Here is an 18783-nt window from a genome sequence, read left to right on the forward strand (position 1 = left end):
GGGAAGCCAGGAAGAAACTCCTGGCTCCAGGCTTCAGCCCAGCCTAGCCCTGGCTGTTGCGGCCATCTGGGGAGTGAACCAGAGGATGGAAGACCTTTATACCTCTCTGTCTCTGTAACTCTGACTTACAAATAATAATAATAAAAAAAGGTTAAAAAAAGCCTGTGTCAGACAGCAGGCTGTATAGGTTTATAGGTTTGATGTCTAAACAAGAATCAAGTATTGCCTTTCCAATCTACTATTATTATCACAGGGAATTCACCCAGCCTCTCACCATAGTTCAACAAATGAAATAAGATTTTTCTAGGAAGGCACACTTATTTTCCCAGAGGAAAATTCATGCATGCAGAAAACTCAACATATGAAAGAGAAAAAAAAATAAAGGTACCTAGTTGCATCCAGGATAAGAGTTCAGATCCCTGCCTGCTAGGCCTCTCCCCAAGCCCTGAGAAATTCCATACACCATGATATCCTGCATAGAATCAAGTTTGCATACCCTGAATAGAGAGCTAGAGTTTCCTTCCCTCCTAGGAGTCATATCCCTTCAAGATTTAATGACCAACATATAATGATAGGTTTAAGGAACCAAATTTCCAAAGCAAAAACATCTTTAGGTACACACAGAGGAAACACACATTATGACGTTTTTGTATACATCTGTACCCATCTTCTAACTTTAGGCTCATTACATCCCCATTGACTTGGGTGGCTGCTTTACTTGTTACAAACTCTATCAATGTCATACCTGTGCTTTATCAAACATTCACACCCCCAGGCCGGAGGTTTGTAAAAGAATCACCACAAATGAAAAGATACCTGCTCTTCCCATGATAATCCTCCAATCCTCCCCAAATTCTTCTGCCCCCCCCCCACCAAAAAACATCTAGCAACATCAAATCAACCCATAAGACTTAATTTGGTAATCAACTATTAATTATTTTGAATGATTTCCTAAGGTCATTCCTTCTCCCTACTTCTTCTCCTCTTGCTATGTGACATATGAAGTATTTTAAGCAGACTCTTCATATTTACATAACTGATAAGATATACTCACATTGTTTCATACTTTTGCTCAGTCTGTCTTCTCCCTTCACTCTTTATTCATGTCCATTTGTCCAGTGCTCCCTGGATTATAGGTTCCAGGTCTATACTCTAATGTTGTCTCCTAAACCATGATTAACCTATACTATTCACCCTACAATCTTTAATACTTCAAAAAAAAAAAAAAAGATTTGAAGGAGATACAGGAAGAAGACAGACCGCGTGCATGATCGAGAGATCTTCCATTTGCCGGTTTACTCCCCAGATAGATGCAATAGCCAGGGTTGTGCCAGGCCAAATCCAAGAGCTTCTTCCAGCTCTCCCACATTGGTAGCAGGGGTGCGAACACTTGGGCCATTAGCAAGGAGCTGGATTGGAAGTGGAACAGCCGGCACACCAACCAGTGCTCGTTTGGGATGCCGGTGTCACAGGCGGTCCCTTTACCTGTGTTGCCACCATATCAGCCCCAATCTTCATCCCTCTCAGCATTTGAGCTTTGCTCTTTGCTGAGCCCCAATCAGGATACTCAGTGGCTGTTCTCACCATTTTTAGAGCACAGTGTTGCAATTTTACACCTAGATTATACTGTAAATGAGGTGAAATGAGTTTAGCGCTGTAGATACCTACACATCTGTAGGCTGTGATGCCAATTTACCCTTCCTCTTTCTGCCTAACAAAAGTTATAGCGATCATCTAAGAAAATAAAAAGGCTTTAAGTAAAGACAACAGGAATGAAGATGAACGGACAGTGGAGAAGCAGGACCAGTAATGACTCGCACTTCCTGTTCCTTCACTCTAGAAGACAAAGTATAAATGGCATTAATGAATCCTACAACCTATGAAGCAAGCATGTGTAATTATCCCCAGACCACAGACACTGACACCCGACTTCAGCCAGATCAAGTGAATGTCTCCAGTTAGAGTAAATATGGGATTCTGATTTTCTGAATGTGAGGAACAGATTCCCAGACAGGGAGGAACGTCTGGGTAACTCGAAGGCTAAAATGCCTTCAGAAAGATGGCCTTCCTGGTAGAAGTAAGGTTTAGCTATGCTTAGTTGGGTATGACAGCAAGATGTTAAGGGAGAGATGCCAATCAACGGACAAAGACGATTGGGCTGAGTATCTGATGCAAATATTAAGACACAGCCTGGGACACCCACATGGAGTGCCTGGATTTAAGGCCAACACCAGCCCCAATTCCAGCTCCCTGTGAGGCAGATGATGGCTCAAGTACTTGCATCCCTGCCAGGCAGACAGGCGACCTGGATCGAGTCCCCAGCTACCAGCTTTGGCTCCACACAGTCCCATCTGCTGCATACATTTGGGGAGCAAACCAGTGGATGAGAGATTATTTTTCCCTCTCTCTGCTTTTCAAATAAATAAAAGTAAATACATTTTATTTATTTTTGTTTACTTGAAAGAGTTACAGAGAGAGAAGTCAAGGCAGAGACAGAGAGGTCTTCATCAAGTGTTCACTCCCCAGTTGGCCGCAACGGCCAGAGCTGCAATGATCTGAAGCCAGGAGCTTCTTCCAGGACTCCCACTCGGGTACAGGGGCCCAAGGACTTGGGCCATCCTCTACTGCTTTCCCAGGCCATAGCAGAGAGTTGGATCGGAAATGGAGCGGCTGGGACTCGAACCAGTGCCCACATGGGATGCCGGCACTACAGGCGACTGCCTTACCTGCTACACCACAGCACCAGCCACAGTAAATACATTTTGAAAGGAAAATGATTCATATCTGAATGAAACTTGCAGCTGTTAGATAGGATGAAATCAAAGCAGACTGAAGAAGCAAGAATAGTAAGCTGGCCACAAGGAAGTAGGAAAATACTACAAGGTTAGTAACACAATTCCAACAAAATGCAGCAGAAAAAGCCCAAAAACCCACCCAGTTGCAACCTGCTCCCTTTCTACTCACAATAATCCTATGACATACTATCTCCTTTTAATATAGAACTAGGCTTTAAGAAATTAAGAAATAATCTGGCCAGTTATCTTTCAATAAGTTATCTTTCAATAAGTTATCTTTCAACTGAGTTCCTGACCTAGCCCTGCCTGTGGTAGGAATTTGGGATATGAACTAGAGGATAGACGCTCTCTCTCTTTCTCTGTCTCCCTCTCTCGCTGTCTTTCAAAATGAAAACAAACATTTTTTAAAAATTATGTTAGAGGGTCGGCACCGTGGCTCACTTGGTTAATCCTCCGCCTGAGGTGTCGGCATCCCATATGGGCACTGGGTTCTAGTCCCAGTTGCTCCTCTTCCAGTCCAGCTCTCTGCTGTGGCCTGGGAGTGGAGGATAGCCCAGATACTTGGGCCCCTGCACCCGCATGGGAGACCAGGAATAAGCACCCGGCACCTGGCACCTGGCTTTGGATCAGCGCAGCGTGCTGGCTGTAGCAGCCATTTGGTGGTGGGGGGGGTGGTGAACCAATGGAAGGAAGACCTTTCTGTCTAACTCTGCCTATCAAATTAAAAAAATAATAAAAATTATGTTAGACAACCACTTGTTAAACATGTTCAACTGTGTGTTGGATGCCTGAAGAGAAAGCATTATGGAGAGCTCTGATCATAATGGGTTAAAGGATTGGAATTAGGGGAGAACAAACACAGGTTACATTGCTTCCCACTCCGTGCCACTGCATAGTGTTCTCCTAAACACAGCACTCAACTCAGAATCCTTCCCAACGCAACGTTCCAGGCAGTTACTAGTAACTAACATGCTAGAGAAAATCATCTTAGCTCAGACAATTCAAGTTGGATCTTTAAGGAATATTTTCCTTCTTGATTTGAATCCTATTTAATTTGTGTACTTTAAATTTTCAGAGTACTCCAAGTTTGCTGGTAAAGGAAGCCCATGAAAAGGTCAATATTATAAGCTAAAAAAGAGAATACTGTATTCAAGGATTCTGGGATGGAAAATGGAAATAGTAGTTAGGAACAAATATAGTTCACTTAGGGTGAAAGCAAAATGTGCATAGATTAGAAAAAAAGATAGAAAAGGAAAAATTGCATAAACTAGGGAATGGCCTGGCTTAGAAAGTTGGCAGAAAGTGATATAGGGGTCACAGTAGACTACAAGCCAAGGCAAAATCCTGCACTCATTAGAAAAGCAAGCATGACAGAAAAATGCATAAACACCAGAACTCAGAAGTATCCTCTGGTAATTCTCCCATTAAACTCAGACTGTGCTCAATGCTCGGCCCCAAAGCCGAGATGCATAGCTTGTCCTCTTCCTCACACTTCAGCAACACAACATTCAGTCACTCCCGTCTTCAGTCAGCTTGGCCCCCAAAGGCCCCCATGCTCAGACATCTCTGACGGCTCCCCACTGTGCACAACGTTAAATTCAAAATCCTGGTCCTCTCCATGGACACAGCTGCATTTTTTTTGTTTTGTTTTGTTTTGTTTTTTGCCAATTTTACCATTTTCCAACTCTGAGCTACAGTCAGACTCCTTTGGATAGGTGAGGCACAAGCTTGTGTCTGTATCTTTCCCCACAGTTTCTGTCTAAATTCATCTCTTTTCACACACCTCTCTTCATAGAGCTTAAGTTTTGCTCTCTGGGAACTTATTTCCTGGCTACAACAGCTAAACATTTTTACCAGTATTTCTATAGTATCAGAAACTAACAATATTTTGCATTTAAAACTTCAACTTGGCTTGTTATTCTGTAATATACATTCTCTTCTTCCCTAATTATACTATATGTTCTTTGATTTGTACCACTCCCAACACACCCATTTCTTTAGAACTTGGGAAGTAATAGATGTTTAAATAACCGGTTTGAAAAACCTACAGACTTGGCAATAGAAAGCCACAGACCACTTGAAATCCCAGCTCCAACACTGGATTATCTTGAGGAAATAGGTTGAAAAGAGAAATAAGGCACCTTGAGACAAACTTTAATAAAGTCAATTCAACTCGGTACACATTCATTCCAAATCCCCATGATTTTCTCATAATAAAGTTTTGAAACAGATTAAGATGATCAAAGACCAGACTTGGAGAAGAAACAAAAATCACAAAAGGTTATTTAAAATACTAGTGCAGAGATAATCATCAGAAGTAACTCTGCATCTAAATATGTAACTCCTGATCTTCTTTAAGAATACCTTACCATCTACAAGACATGTTTATTGACAAGTATGAAAGCCAACTTTTCAAGAGTCTAGAAAATGTGCACATTTTCTAGATTCTTTAGCTATCCAAATGAACTTAATACTCACTAAAAGAATCTACTAGTAATTCCAGTCAAATATAACAAGTCAAGAAGTCCCGATCCCTTTTACTCATGCCCTCTGTTGAATCATGCTATGATTATACCTCCAACATTCATTGAGCAATAAACAGCATGCTGTCCTCAGCCTTCTCAAAATATGGATGTGATAAAGATACTGTTGAGACTCCTACTCATCGTCCTGTTTAATACTGCAGAAATATGATTTGTTTGACTCCCTACAGAACTAGAACACTTTTCTGTGAGAACTCTAGTTTCCTTTATTCTGTGACCCAAGTCATACCTCTTCCGTAGACATGCTTCCATGTATCTGAAATTAATATGCATATAGATATATGTGGATACTGATATCTGTACATGTCTATACATACATGTGATGAGTTTCCCTTTGAAACCTGTTATTAAATTGGTATTGTAGTTTATAATTAGGTCATTTATTTTAAGTTAATACATATGAAGAACTGCATCTACATTTTCCTTTTGCCTGATAAAAACCCACAGTCATATTTTGGCTGAATTATCTCAACCAACATTGATATATATGACCTTTTTATTGGTCTTAAGTGCTTATTCTAACTTTTTTCTAGTTCTGATTTTTTTTACATTCTTTAATTTTGTTTTGCCATGTAGCTATATTTTTTAAGTTAACCCTAAGTACTTTAAGTAATAGGCAGGACATAAGGGCACATTATCGATTTTAAGTCTCTCTCAACCAGACAACATCAAATGCTTTATTTCTGGTGTCCAATGCCCTCATGTATAAGAAAATAATATCAACACAAAGAAATATTAGGTCCAAGTTTCACACCAACAGATCAGTTTTAAGGCAGAAACAACTGTCTTCAACTGTCTACATTTTTAGGTTAAATTAATGGTAATAATTTTCGCTACTTCTGATACACAAAGTAATTCTATCATCTTAAACACTTCTGTATGATGACAACATGAATCATGCTGGGATTTTAGCGCAACTCTGTCATTCTTTCCATTAACATGTTCTCTTCTGGCCTCCTAGTCCTGTGGGATAGCCCCAAGTACAGCTCTCGGTCAAGTCAGAAGCTGGAGAAGAATTATAGGAACTCTGAGCGAGCCAAACGCCTGCTCGCTTTCATCAACGCTGTTTGAAGATCTCAGAGAGGTGTCTGATGAGGAGAGTAAGTTGTTCTAAAAACCCACCAGGGGATTTATACTTAAGGCTTTCTTATCTTATGAGCAGGAAAAAAAAATGTCTCCTTTGTAAGGAAAGAAAAAGAATCTACCATGGACACCATGTGCATCCTATTAAAATTGTTTTTATTTTAGTGTTGTAAACATTGTTTTATGTATTTCACATTAAAAAACACAGTAGCTTCCTGCTGTGAAAAATTCATAAAAGAAAGCCCCTTTGGCATGTTCTCGTCCTTGCCTTGTTACACATGGAACTTCAGGCTTTCAGTGGCAATACATACAAGAAATCCTTTTTACAAGTATCCATAAAAGAGACGAGGACACGCTGCCCTAGACTACAATTCAGTGGGACTAGCAGAGCTTCCAGATGAGCACTGCAGAGGAGAACACAAAGGTGTGGCTGCTTTCACTCCCTCCCTGTTCCCTGTGGTAAGCAAGGCTGGCCCGAGGACAGGTGCAAAATGAAATTGGGAACATCAGTTGTCTTGTATCTGCACCCCAGGGTCCATGTTGTGAGTGCTTTGCCTTAGATTCTGTCTGTGTCTGTGTCTGTGTCTACACCCAGGGCTGCACTTGATTTTCCTTTCTCTGGTGTTTTCATGATCTTCCATGCACACCCCTGGAGTCCACTCCTCTGCTTTCTCATTTCCTCAGACCCGCAGGTCTGATAGGTGAGAATTAGTACATTCAAAAGCAATGATTGTTTGAAAAACAGAAGAGTGGGCTGGGCGTTTCACTCAGTGGTTGTCTGTATTTGGGAAGCTCACATTTAATCCCGGAGTGCCTGGTTCTAGGACAGGCTCTCTGCTGCCCATCCAGCTTCCTGTTGGTGTGCAACCTTGGAGGCAGCAGATGATGGCTCCGGTGCTTGTCACTCATGTAGGAGACCTGAATGGAGTGTCTGGCTCCTGGCTTTAGCCTGGCTCTTTCCTGGCTGTATCGGTAATTTGGGGGCATGGACCAGTAAATGGAAAACTTCTCTTTCAAATTAAACAGAACAAGTTACCAGCAACAAAATCAGGTTCTAACAGTTATTCTCTGTCTGCTTGCAATAAGGTAAGTATATGCATTTGATATAAAATATTTAAAAGTGAGATGATTGGAGAGAGTGAGGAGATGTTTAAGAGCTATGAAAGAGGAATGTCAAGTACTTTGCCTCAGGGAAAAGTTTGCAGATAGATGAATCTTTGGTAAATATCAACTTCATGCAAAACATTTTACATTAGCATCTAAAAAGTGTCTGGTGAAGCCAACTTTTGGCCTCGTAATTAAGATACCACTGTATCTGGATCTCAGATCAGAGTACTTAGGTTCAAGTCCTAACTCTGCTCCCAAATTGCAACACTGCTAATGTACACCCTGAGAGACAACAGATAGTGATTTAAGTATCTGAGTGCCTGTCACCCACGTGGGAGGACCAGATTCAGTTCCTGGCTCCTGGTTTTGGCCTGGCCCAACCCCAGCAGTTGCAGGTATTTGGAAAGTCAACTGGCAGGTGGAAGCTTTCTCTCTCAGTGTCTATCTTTCTTTCAAATAAATAAATTTTAATTAAAATATAGAAGTAGCAACTGTGGTGGGTGTTTGGACTAACAGATGCAGATCAAGAGGCCACATGCCATATCAGTATCTGGGTTTGAGTCCTGGCTCCAGCTTGTGACCCTAGCTTCCTGCTAATGCAAACCCTGGGAAGCAGGAGTGATGGCTCAAGTAATGGGTTCCTGCTACCTGCTACCCACATGGGAAATCTGGATTAAGTTTCTATCTCCTAGATTCATGCCCAGCTAGGAGCTGTTGTGGGAATTTAGAGAGTGAACCAGTGAATGGGAGAATAATTTCTCAACCTCTCTCTCAAAAAATAATCTTCATTAAATTAAAGTTACTTATGGATTATTTTTAATCACTTAAAAAATGATACTTAAGGGCCGACACTGTGGTATAGAAGGCTAGGCCGCTGCCTGCAGCATTGGCATCCCATATGGGCCAGCAAGTTCAAGTTCTTGTTGCTCCAGCTCCTTGCTAATGTGCCTAGGAAAGCAGCAGAGAATGGCCCAAGTGCTTGGACCCCTGAACCCAGGTGGAAGACCCAGATTAGGCTCCTAACTTCGGCCTGGCTCAGAGCCAGCTACTGCGGCCATTTGGGGAGCCAACCAGCTGATAAAAGAGCTCTCTATTTCTGCCTTTCAAATGCTTTTAAAAAAATTGTAAGTACCATCCATATATTCAAAGTACCTGGCAAATAGTGTAATCTGCTTAAAATGGCTCACACAAACCACTGATTTTTCAAAGAACTATAATGAAGAATTTAGCATAGTAAACAGAAAGGCAACAAACATTCTCCTTCTGATGTTCCTTTCATATAAAATTTTCAATATCAACATTCCTGACAAACTGAAGTTTCAAAAGAAACTAGATTCTCTTATCCCTTCCCTTCCAAACTACTGTTGAGGTTGGCATGTATAAAGCAGACCACATAAATTGGAATTCCAATGTAAACAAAATGTACAAAAATAAAGAACATATGTCTTAAGCATATTTTCTTGACCCTATCCTACTGAAAATGTGCTTATTTCCTGCTCTCATTTAATCCATCACAATCTACAACCACTTTCAGTTGTATTGTTCAATACCTACTCCCATGTTAGTCTGTATTCAGAAAACAAATTAGAGAGGTCTAATTACTATGATCTTTTAAATAGTCATGTTTGCAGAGATGGAAGTTCTAAGTTGCTAAGTAATAGTTTGGTCTCTTACCAAGTTAAAAACCACTTTTGGAAAAAATATAGAAAATGATCAAGTGGTATCTCTTTTTTTAAACTTTATTATTATTTTTTTTTTTTGACAGGCAGAGTTAGACAGTGAGAGAGAGAGAAAGGTCTTCCTTCCGTTGGTTTACCCCGCAAATGGCCGCTACAGCCAGCGTCTGTGCTGATCGGAAGCCAGGAGCCAGGTGGTTCTCCTGGTCTCCCATGGGGTGCAGGGCCCAAGGACCTGGGCCATCCTCCACTGCACTCCCGGGCCATAGCAGAGAGCTGGCCTGGAAGAGGGGCAACCGGGACAGAATCAAGAGGGGCAACCGGGACAGAATCCGGCACCCTGACCGGGACTAGAACCCAGGGTGCGGACACCACAGGCAGAGGATTAGCCTAGTGAGCCATGGCGCAGGCCGATCAGGTAGTATTTCATAAGCAAAGTGAGTTATTTGCAAATTGAAATATACAGATTTCATATTTAAATTTTAGTATAGTGCTGAGAAAAATGTGACTAGGGCCTAAAGAATTGTGCAATACGATCACTACTAACTGCACTACAATGAGTTGAGGTAGTCACACTCAAAAGTGGCAAAAAACTATACTAGCATATAAAAAGAGTCATCTGAATTACTTTAGAAGTCTTATGGCTGAAATTTATCACAAAGAAAACAATGCTAGACACATAGCTATAAGGTGTGGGGTTTGGGCTCAGCTCAGCCCAGTTCTTGGTACAGAGTACACCGAGTATCTGGTCAGAGATGTGTCCTGGACGTGGCTCAACACCAGGCAACCAGATTGAGACTGACTTTGATGAACTAAGCACAGAAAGAACAGGGGCCGGCACTGTGGCACAGAAGGTTAATCCTCCGCCTGCGGCATCCCATGTGGGTGCCGGTTCGAGTCCTGGCTGCTCCTCTTCTGATCCAGCTCTCTGCTATGGCCTGGGAAAGCAGTAGAAGATGGCCCAAGTCCTTGGGCCCCTGCACCTGCATGGGAGACTGTGAAGAAGCACCTGGCTCCTGGCTTCCAATTGGTGCAGCACCGGCCGTGGCGGCCATTTGGGGAATGAACCAATGGAAGGAAGACCTTTCTCTCTCCCTCTCTCTGTAACTTTACCTCTCAAATAAATAACTAAAAAATATTTTAAAAAAGAAAGAACAATCTTCAAGCAGGCATTGTTTCATAGCAGGTTAAACTGCCACCTGTGATGCTGGCATCTCATATGGGTGCTGGTTCAAGGCTCAGCTATTCTGCTCCCTATCCAGCTCCCTACTAATGTGCCTGAGAAAACAGCAGAAGATTGCCCAAGTATTGAGTCCCTGCCACCCCCATGGGAGACCCAGATGGAGTTCCTAGCTTAGGCCCTCCCTTGGCCATTGTTTCCATTTGAGGAGCGAACCAGCAGATGTAAGATCCATCACTGCTTCTCGACCTTTTGGTGAATATCAACGTGTGTAATAAGATCTATCTTTCTCTCTCTCTCTCTTCTCTTTGTCTCTCTCTCTGCAACTCCCCCTTTCAAATCTTGAAAGAAAAATCTGGAAGTCACATTTTTTTTAACCAACAAACTGAAGACCAACAACACTAAAATTAAAGGACAAGAAGTCCTTAACAAGGAAATGGAGCACAAAGCCAATGGCTCAATGCTTGGTCATTCATGAGAAGATCTTTGGGATACATTTCATTACCTACTGCAAGTTGAAAGTTGTCAAAAGGGGGTTGTAATGGCAGGGTATTACGTTTTCTAAAAGCATTTAAAACTGATATTTTGGGTAGAGGGAGAAAAGGCTACTTTGCTGTTGTACAATTATGGTTTTACCTTTGATCTTTATCAAAACGATAACAAGGCACAAGAAAACACACTTGCTAAGCAGAAAGATGTTGGTCCTATCTTCGGCTCTACCTAGAGGTAATGTTACATGTCACCTTGGGTCAGTCAAAGCCTCCCTGAAGCATATTACCTTTGTCTAAGATACGGTGGGGAAAATCGGGAATATTTGCAACAACAACAACAAAATAGTCATTGAGTTAGTAGCTAAAAACATTTCCCCTAGATCTTCAAAAGCTGACTTTCATTAAAATCTCTGATCAGATATAATTTCCTCAACTACCCTTAGCATTATTTATAAAATAGAATACCCCCATCCCATTTACTAGTTCACTACCCTGCCTTCTCATTTCTCTAACAAAGTGAATGGATGACTCTCATTAGAAAAAATTCTCTAAGGACTCTTTTTTTAAAAAAAGATTTATTCATTTATTTCAAAGGCAGAGAAGATAAGGGTGGAGAAGAGGAGGGAGAGAGAAGGGACAAAGAGGGAAGGAGAGAGGAGAAAGGGAGGGAGGGAGAGAGGGAGGAGGAGGGAGACAGAGACAGAGAAAAGGGAAGGAGGGAGGGGGAGGAGAGGGAGAAGGACTATCTTCTACCTACTGGTTCACTCCCTAAATGGCCAGAACAACTGGGACTGGGCCACGCTGGAGCCAGGAGCTTCTACAGGGTCTCCCACATGGGTGCAGGTGCCCAAGTTCTTGGGCTGTCTTCCTGTGCTTTCCCAGGCACATGAGCAGGGAGCTGGACTGGAAGTAAAGCAGCTGAGATTGGAACCAGCTCTCCTATGGGATGTTGGCATTGCAGGCAAAGGCTTAGCCCACTTCGCCACAGTGCCAGCCCTAATAAGGACTCTTTGAACCATTCGATGGCTAGATTAATGATGGTATATAGTACTGCTCAAACATTATCTAATGGAATAAATTAATGAAATTGGTAGTCCTAAGTCTTGATAAAACATTGAGATGTTTCATATGGATTTAACAGATATTCCAGGTTGAGGTCATGATGTTGGCCACTTCTGTGAAAAACACCTACAAATGACATCTTCTCCTATACATTAATATCCTCCAATATCATACCTTGGCAATGACTTCGTTCTTCCATTTGTAATTTAACTATATGAAAATAGCAAGCTTATATTTTTTCTATTAAGACTGGGCATGGGGGCGCTGATGTGGCACAGCAGGTTAACATCCCAGACTATGGCGCCTGCATCCCATATGGGCACCATTTCAAGTTCTGGCTGCCCCACTTCTGATCTAGCTCCCTGCTCATGTGCCTGGAAAAGCAGCATAGAATAGCCCAAGTCCTTGGTCCCCCTGCACCTATGTAGAAGACCCCTGAAGAAGCTCCTGGCTTTGGATTGGCTCAGCTCTAGCCATTGTGGCCATTTGGGGAGTGAACCAACAGATCAAAGTCCTCTGTCTCTACTTCTGTCACTCTTTCAAATAAATAAAATAAATCTTTAAAAAAGAAATCCTTAATGTCGGGGCCAGCACTATTATGGGTAAAGCCACCACTTACACCATTGGTATGCCACACGGGCATCTGCTCATGTTCCAACTGCTCTACTTCCAATCCAGCTCCCTGCTATTGGCCTGTCTCGGAAAGACCAGGGAAAGGCGGTCCAAGTGTTTGGGCCCCTACACCCATGTAGGAGAGCTGGATGAAGCTCCTGGCTCCCAGCTTAGGACGGGCATAGCCCTTGCTGTTACAGGGACTGTACCCATGGATAGAAGATCTCTCAGTCTCTATGACTTTCAAGTAAATACATAAATCTAAAAAATAATGTAATGTAAAACATGGTCCAGATACAAAATTCTATTTTAAGCCTTAAGTTGTATATTAATAAATTAAAACAGTCCTAATGGTGTTAATTCTATACATGAGTATATTCAGGGAGGCAGAGCGGGGAGTGGAGATGGCTATGCCTCATGTTTTGTTCCTTGCTTCCTGCATTTGCTCTTCGATACTTTTTCCTCTTACTCACTGTCCATCTTTCTCTTTTCCCTATGGTCTTTTATGCTTCCTATTCCTCCCCCCGCCCCTTTTCCATATTTTGCCACACTGGTAGGTAATTCACAGTTCATAAGCAAATATAAAAAGCTTGTTTAATCTTTGATGACGCCAGAGAGTCCTTCTTGAAGTCAGAAGGTGAAAACGACCAGATGTAGGTTTAGCAAATGCACAGGGCAACTACAGAGAAAGTGTTCAGCTCACTCATCATTAAAAAAAAAACACCTCAGGCTTATTAATGTCTTCCTTATCCTTCATGTGCAAAAACAGAACTTGCCAGATTCTTTTGTCAATGAATCCTAGAATCATCAGATTTTAGGAGTAGCCTGGACCTTAGAGATCACCTACTGCAATACCCTCAATTTACAAAAGAGGAAATAGAGGCCAAGAGAGGTTAAGTGACTTGGCAAGGGGTCACAGAATTAATGAGTTGACAGGATGTAGGGATCCACATCTTGAGTGCCAGACCAGTCCCTCAAGAATGAGTATAGGAGGTTTCACCAAAATCAAAGAAAAGATAACCAATGCATAAGAAAAGTTTGGGAATGAACACTGATTTCAAGTGTAAGTTATCTACTACCTAAGGTATCTCCAGATATTCTTTAATTGTCACATGCTTATTCACTTAAAGAAAAAATAAGCTACAGTGTTATGCTATTTTTAAAAGGTTCTTACAGCCATTTATTTTCTCATATTTAATAGTTTTCGATGTAATTTCTTACACACGTAGTGACTATTCCATTACACTGACCTCTAACTTATGCCTTTCCGTAATGGAAAGCAGCTGATTTTAATGTGACGCTGCTGTAGTGTGAAGGAGGTTAAGGCTGCATTTGTGTGCAATCAGGTTAAGACTGGCTCCAACGGGAGAAAAATCCATGCATATGTTGAAAAGATCTGAAAAAATGCCTGTTTTCTCAACCTGATTACGACTTGCATTTTTGCATGGTTTGTCAAAGCAGATCACTGAAATCAAATCAAGATGTATACTGGGATAAAGTGGTTTTCTTCGCCATTCTTCCATTAATCACCATGACCTACGGAAGAAAGGAGTTCTTTCTCTCTCACCTGAGGCAAGGTAGGAGACTACCCCAGCAGTTAGGCCACTTTTATCAACTGGTGCTCCAACTCCAAAATTAATTTTCTAGTTTCATTTCCTACATTCCCAAATAGAACTTGTTTTACTGCAGAGTGATTTACCGTTAACCAATAATTAATCCTATTTACTTAAATAAAACATAACAGAAATTGTAACTTTGAAAATATACTTAATGTAAAGCTTATGTAAAATTGACTTATTCAACTGAAAAATGTAGAAACAAAGTGATAGCTGGGCTTCCTAATGAATTACATGGGTAAAACCCAAACCAGGGTCCATTACTGGTTGACTTGCCAAACATTAGCAGATAATAAATATTTGTGATTGGCATAACTTAAAGTGCTGATGCTGCCCAGTCATATTCAACTGAGACAGCATACTATTAATGGTAGCATTTAAAATACAAGTAGAATGAACATTATGCTTCAAAACATAGGCGTCATCTAGAAAACTCTCAAGTAAGATAGAGGCTAGGTTAAAATAGATTTGGAGGGAGGGGACTGTGTTGGCTCCGCTTGTACATAAGCATGTTTGTTACTGGAGCATTTTCAGTTTAATTTTTGCTATTAATGTAAACCACAATTGGGAGGACCAAGCTGCTGTTAGAGGAACCGGGGAGAGGCTAGTTATATAAACAATATACAACAAAGGAAGTCTTTATTTCCAACACCTGAATACATCAGGTTTGTTTTTAGGCAGAAGGTTGCAGGTTAAATGCTCTCAGCTATCCAAGAAGTGGCTTATTAGTTTTGTAAGAAAATATTTTCTTATATTTTGACTGAGAAATACCCAGTTTAAGGGAACAAAACCATCCTTGTTAGTGAAAAGCAGACCCAAAAAAACTGTATTTCAAAGACTCAGTAAAGAAAAGCAAAACCAATTCAAGGGGAAAAGCTGCTTTCCCTACTAGGAGCTTCTGAACCTGGATCTAATAGTTCTCAAAGGCCAAGTGGAGGCTTCAAGTCTTTAAAGTGTGTCTTTGTCCACGGGTCACAGACATTCTCTATGAGGCAGTGCAATGTGGATATAAACCCATTTTAAGCAGATATGTATTCTCTGAGCTTTAGGGATGATGCTGAGAAACTATGAACCAACTGAAAGATAAAAGCCAACAAACATCTGGATTATCCAGCGATCATGGTTAAGTTTTGATTGTTGCAGTTTTCCAAGCACAACCGTCTGTCTTGTTTTTTTCTCTTATGCTCCAGAAAATCCCCGCTTCATCTCTGGCTTGGGCATCAGCTAGTGACCCAGTAAATGGTGACAAGCCATCATGGCCTTAAGTGTCACAGTGACAGTGCTAAGAACTGCTTGTCAATAGACCGACGGCTGCAGCCGGCACTTTAGTTCTGTCCTCTTCTCCTAATTTCTAAAATGGGCCTAATCCTGTTATTACAGAATAATTACTGCAAATCAGCACAATTACTACAAGGACTTCAATAAACACACATACCAGTAGCTGTTTTCTACAAATTATTATCAAAACAAAGAGAAACGGCTAATTGTGGTAACATTAAGACAACATTTATTCCTCCCAGTGTTTGGGCAAGTTTATTTTAAGTTGTCAACTTCAACTAGTAACCATGCAGATGACTTTACAGATTGCATGAACCTTCCTCATCTAAACTCTTCCCCACTGAAACTCGGCAGCATCATTTGCAGCAACATCTGCAAAGGCCTGGTTTCATGAGAACCCACTTTTTTTTTTTTTTTTTTTGGAATGTACCATAAAAGATACACACTTTTAGAAATCTCACTTTAGTAAGCGCATCTGTTACTTTCTCTTCTAAATTATTTTGAAATGTGAAAGTGAAATAGTCCCTTCAGAGTCTTCACAACACAAGCATTTCTTTCTAGGTAAATATAACATAGAATTTCACCCCTCACCCATGTTATAAGCTTTCCTTCATGGATAAGTAATTTGTATTGGAAAAAAAAAACCAGTTCGGGTGGGGAGAATTTAGTGGTCATTCACACCTACCTCCTGGACAGTGCCTCATGGCCATCTTACATCTCCGGGATTCAGCAATGGTTGGACAGGGTATTGTGTCCTTTGCAGGCTTTTTAACAATTTGCCGTGTTCTGGTTTCCAGGCCCCATTTAAATCCACATGTGCGATTATTTCTGCTACAAGTTCCCCATTCACTCCAATGACCAACTTCACATCCTTCTAATGCAGATTAAGAAAAAAATACAAACACAAGTGACACTTTGGTACCCATTTGCTACACTGTCAGATTTACATAGCACTGTTTCTCCCTTCCCCCCACCTTTCCATACCAAAGATTGAGTTCTGGAAGCCTACAAAGACCTACATTTGCCTTTGGGGAATTTAATTCTTTGAACCATTAGACACTTATCCCAACAACAAATTCCACATAAGTAATTTAAAAACTATTACTTTCCATTGTCTTCATTTTTTGGAAGAGCTGCTACTGGTCAGTTCTAATGACACTGAAATGTATTATCTTTAAAAGATGCAACAGCTAAAGCCTAAAATAGAAGACACTATCAGGGCAAAATTTTACAGGTTAATTCTGAGTGCCTTCTGCCCCTACAAATCCACAAATGTGCCTTCTTGAAGCACTTGGTGAATAGGAAGAAGTCTGTATTGCATTTCCCCATTCTCACTCGTCTTTCAACAGGTGTCTAGAAATTACAGCATGTATTTAGTATTCCCCGTATTGGAGCTGCACAATGCAACAGTTTAAAAAGTAGGTGAGCATCATCAGGTAGTTGAAAATGCATGTTTTGCCTAGATAGGTAAAAGCTTTCCATCCCTTTGGTAAGTCCATTAGTAGAAAAGTAGGCCACCCTCCCACTCTCCTGGAGAAGTGGAGAAGGGAGGAAAAGGAAGAAAATAAGCAGTTAAACTTCCCTGTCAACTTCTCCATTAAAGGGCTCCTGTATATAATGAGCATAACTCAGGACCAGGGTCCACACACAATTAATATTTTACTATTCTAGATCTCAGTAGGCATCAAACTATGTTTAGGTAGTCAAATAACTTGAGTGACATTCATTTATAATAAGAGAACCAATTCATTTCTAGGAAGAATCTATCTGGCATGCATGATTTCCAGAAACAGGTGTTAAAATAAAAATTGCAGTATGAGAGTTACATTAAAAACTACTTACCCACGCACTCCATGGTTTCATCTAATGGTGCAAAACCATCTGGACATTCATCAAAGCAGCGGCCTCTATGCAAATAGAAGCCTACTTTGCACTTGGTACAAAAGTCTTTGCTAAAGCAAGAATCACAGTTTTCTATTCTGCATCCTAAAAACAATTTTAAAGAGAAAAAGGAAATTTCAGTCAAAGAAATTTACTGGTTTGGCAAATAGAACTTTCAAAAACTCATCAGTTAGCCAAATTGAAATTCTAGTGGTCAGAGAAATGAGTTCAATGCATTTGTTTCCCAATGGTGTCTTATTCTACATCATTCCTATCTCCTCCAACAGCTCACCACATCAATAAGCTAAGACAGAATGCCAACCCAGGGCCCTAGGCAGCATGAGATGCTTCAGAAGTGTTTGCAACTCCAAACGGGATTACAACAAAGGATTAAAAAGAAAAAGCAAACACACCCCCCACTACAAATTACAGTGCTGCCAGGACCGAAATCAGTTCCACCCTTTAAAAGATTGACAATGAAAAACACAACGGAGGGGCCAGCCTGTAAAGCTTCTGCCTGTGGCGCCAGAATCCCACATGGGTGCCTGTTGGAGTCCCGGTTGTTCTACTTCCAATCCAACTCCCTGTTAATGTGCCTGGGAAAGCAGTGAAAGATGGCCCCTGCACCCACATGGGAGACTCAGAAGCAGCTCCTGTCTCTTGGCTTTGGATTGAACCCCCCAGCCTCAGTAGTTGCTGCCATTTGTGGAGTGAACTAGTGGATGGAAGCTCTCTCGCGCTCACTCTTTCTCCCTCTCCAACTCTGCCTTTCAAAAAAATTAATCTTTTTTAAAAATAACACAATGGAAACACTATCTTCTGTTTGGACATGGTAAATGAGTTAAGAATTATATTTTTAAATGCATGATCGATGACCTAGGGCAAATAGTCAAGGCTGGCATCTACTTTCATCAGAGGTGAACTTAACTTAGGCAAGTGGTGGGAGGTTAGGTCTTTGCTGCGATTTAGATATGATTTGTCTTCCAGAGATTTCAGCCATGTTGGAGGCTTGGTCCTGAGTGTGGCTGTAGCCAAGTGATGAGAAGGTAATTAGGTCACCAGGATCATTGCTCTTGGAGCAAATCAACATAGTTCTCACAGGATCCTAGTTAGCTCGACAGAGAGACAGTTATTACAAGAGACCAAGATTGGCCCCTACCCTCTCTCTCTGCCTTCCTGTCTTGCTGGGTGATCTCTCTCACATTTGCACCATTAGGCTCTCAGCAGAGGCTGAACAAATCAGGCTGCCTGGTCTTGGAGTTTCAGCCTCCAAACTGTGAGCAAAATAAACTCCTTTTGTTTATAAAGTACCTACACTTTGGGTATTTTGTCACAGCAACAGAATTCAGACTAAGACATTGTGTTAAGAACCTGCGATGTTATCAAAGGCTTTACACACATTTCCATTATCTCTTCACAACAATCCAACCAGATGGGTAACAATATCTCCATTTTAACA

The 18783-nt window shown here is 41.2% G+C and overlaps 1 protein-coding gene across 2 annotated transcripts in view; it reads right to left on the reverse strand.

The window, feature by feature from the left end:
* The window catches only part of RSPO2 (R-spondin 2), a 184054-nt gene that overhangs the window by 43164 nt on the left and 122107 nt on the right, over positions 1 to 18783 (reverse strand). The window contains exons 4-5 of one of the 2 annotated variants that reach the window (XM_008255829.4): positions 17286 to 17429; positions 16129 to 16314 (exon numbers count right to left, since the gene is read on the reverse strand). In XM_008255829.4, the coding sequence (XP_008254051.2) occupies positions 16129 to 16314; positions 17286 to 17429 (330 nt within the window). Of the gene's footprint in view, positions 1 to 16128; positions 16318 to 17285; positions 17430 to 18783 lie in introns of both variants that reach the window. The other variant, XM_002710731.5, reaches the window with a different exon arrangement.

This window comes from Oryctolagus cuniculus, chromosome 6 (assembly GCF_964237555.1).
Source record: "Oryctolagus cuniculus chromosome 6, mOryCun1.1, whole genome shotgun sequence".
Lineage (NCBI taxonomy): Eukaryota > Metazoa > Chordata > Mammalia > Lagomorpha > Leporidae > Oryctolagus > Oryctolagus cuniculus.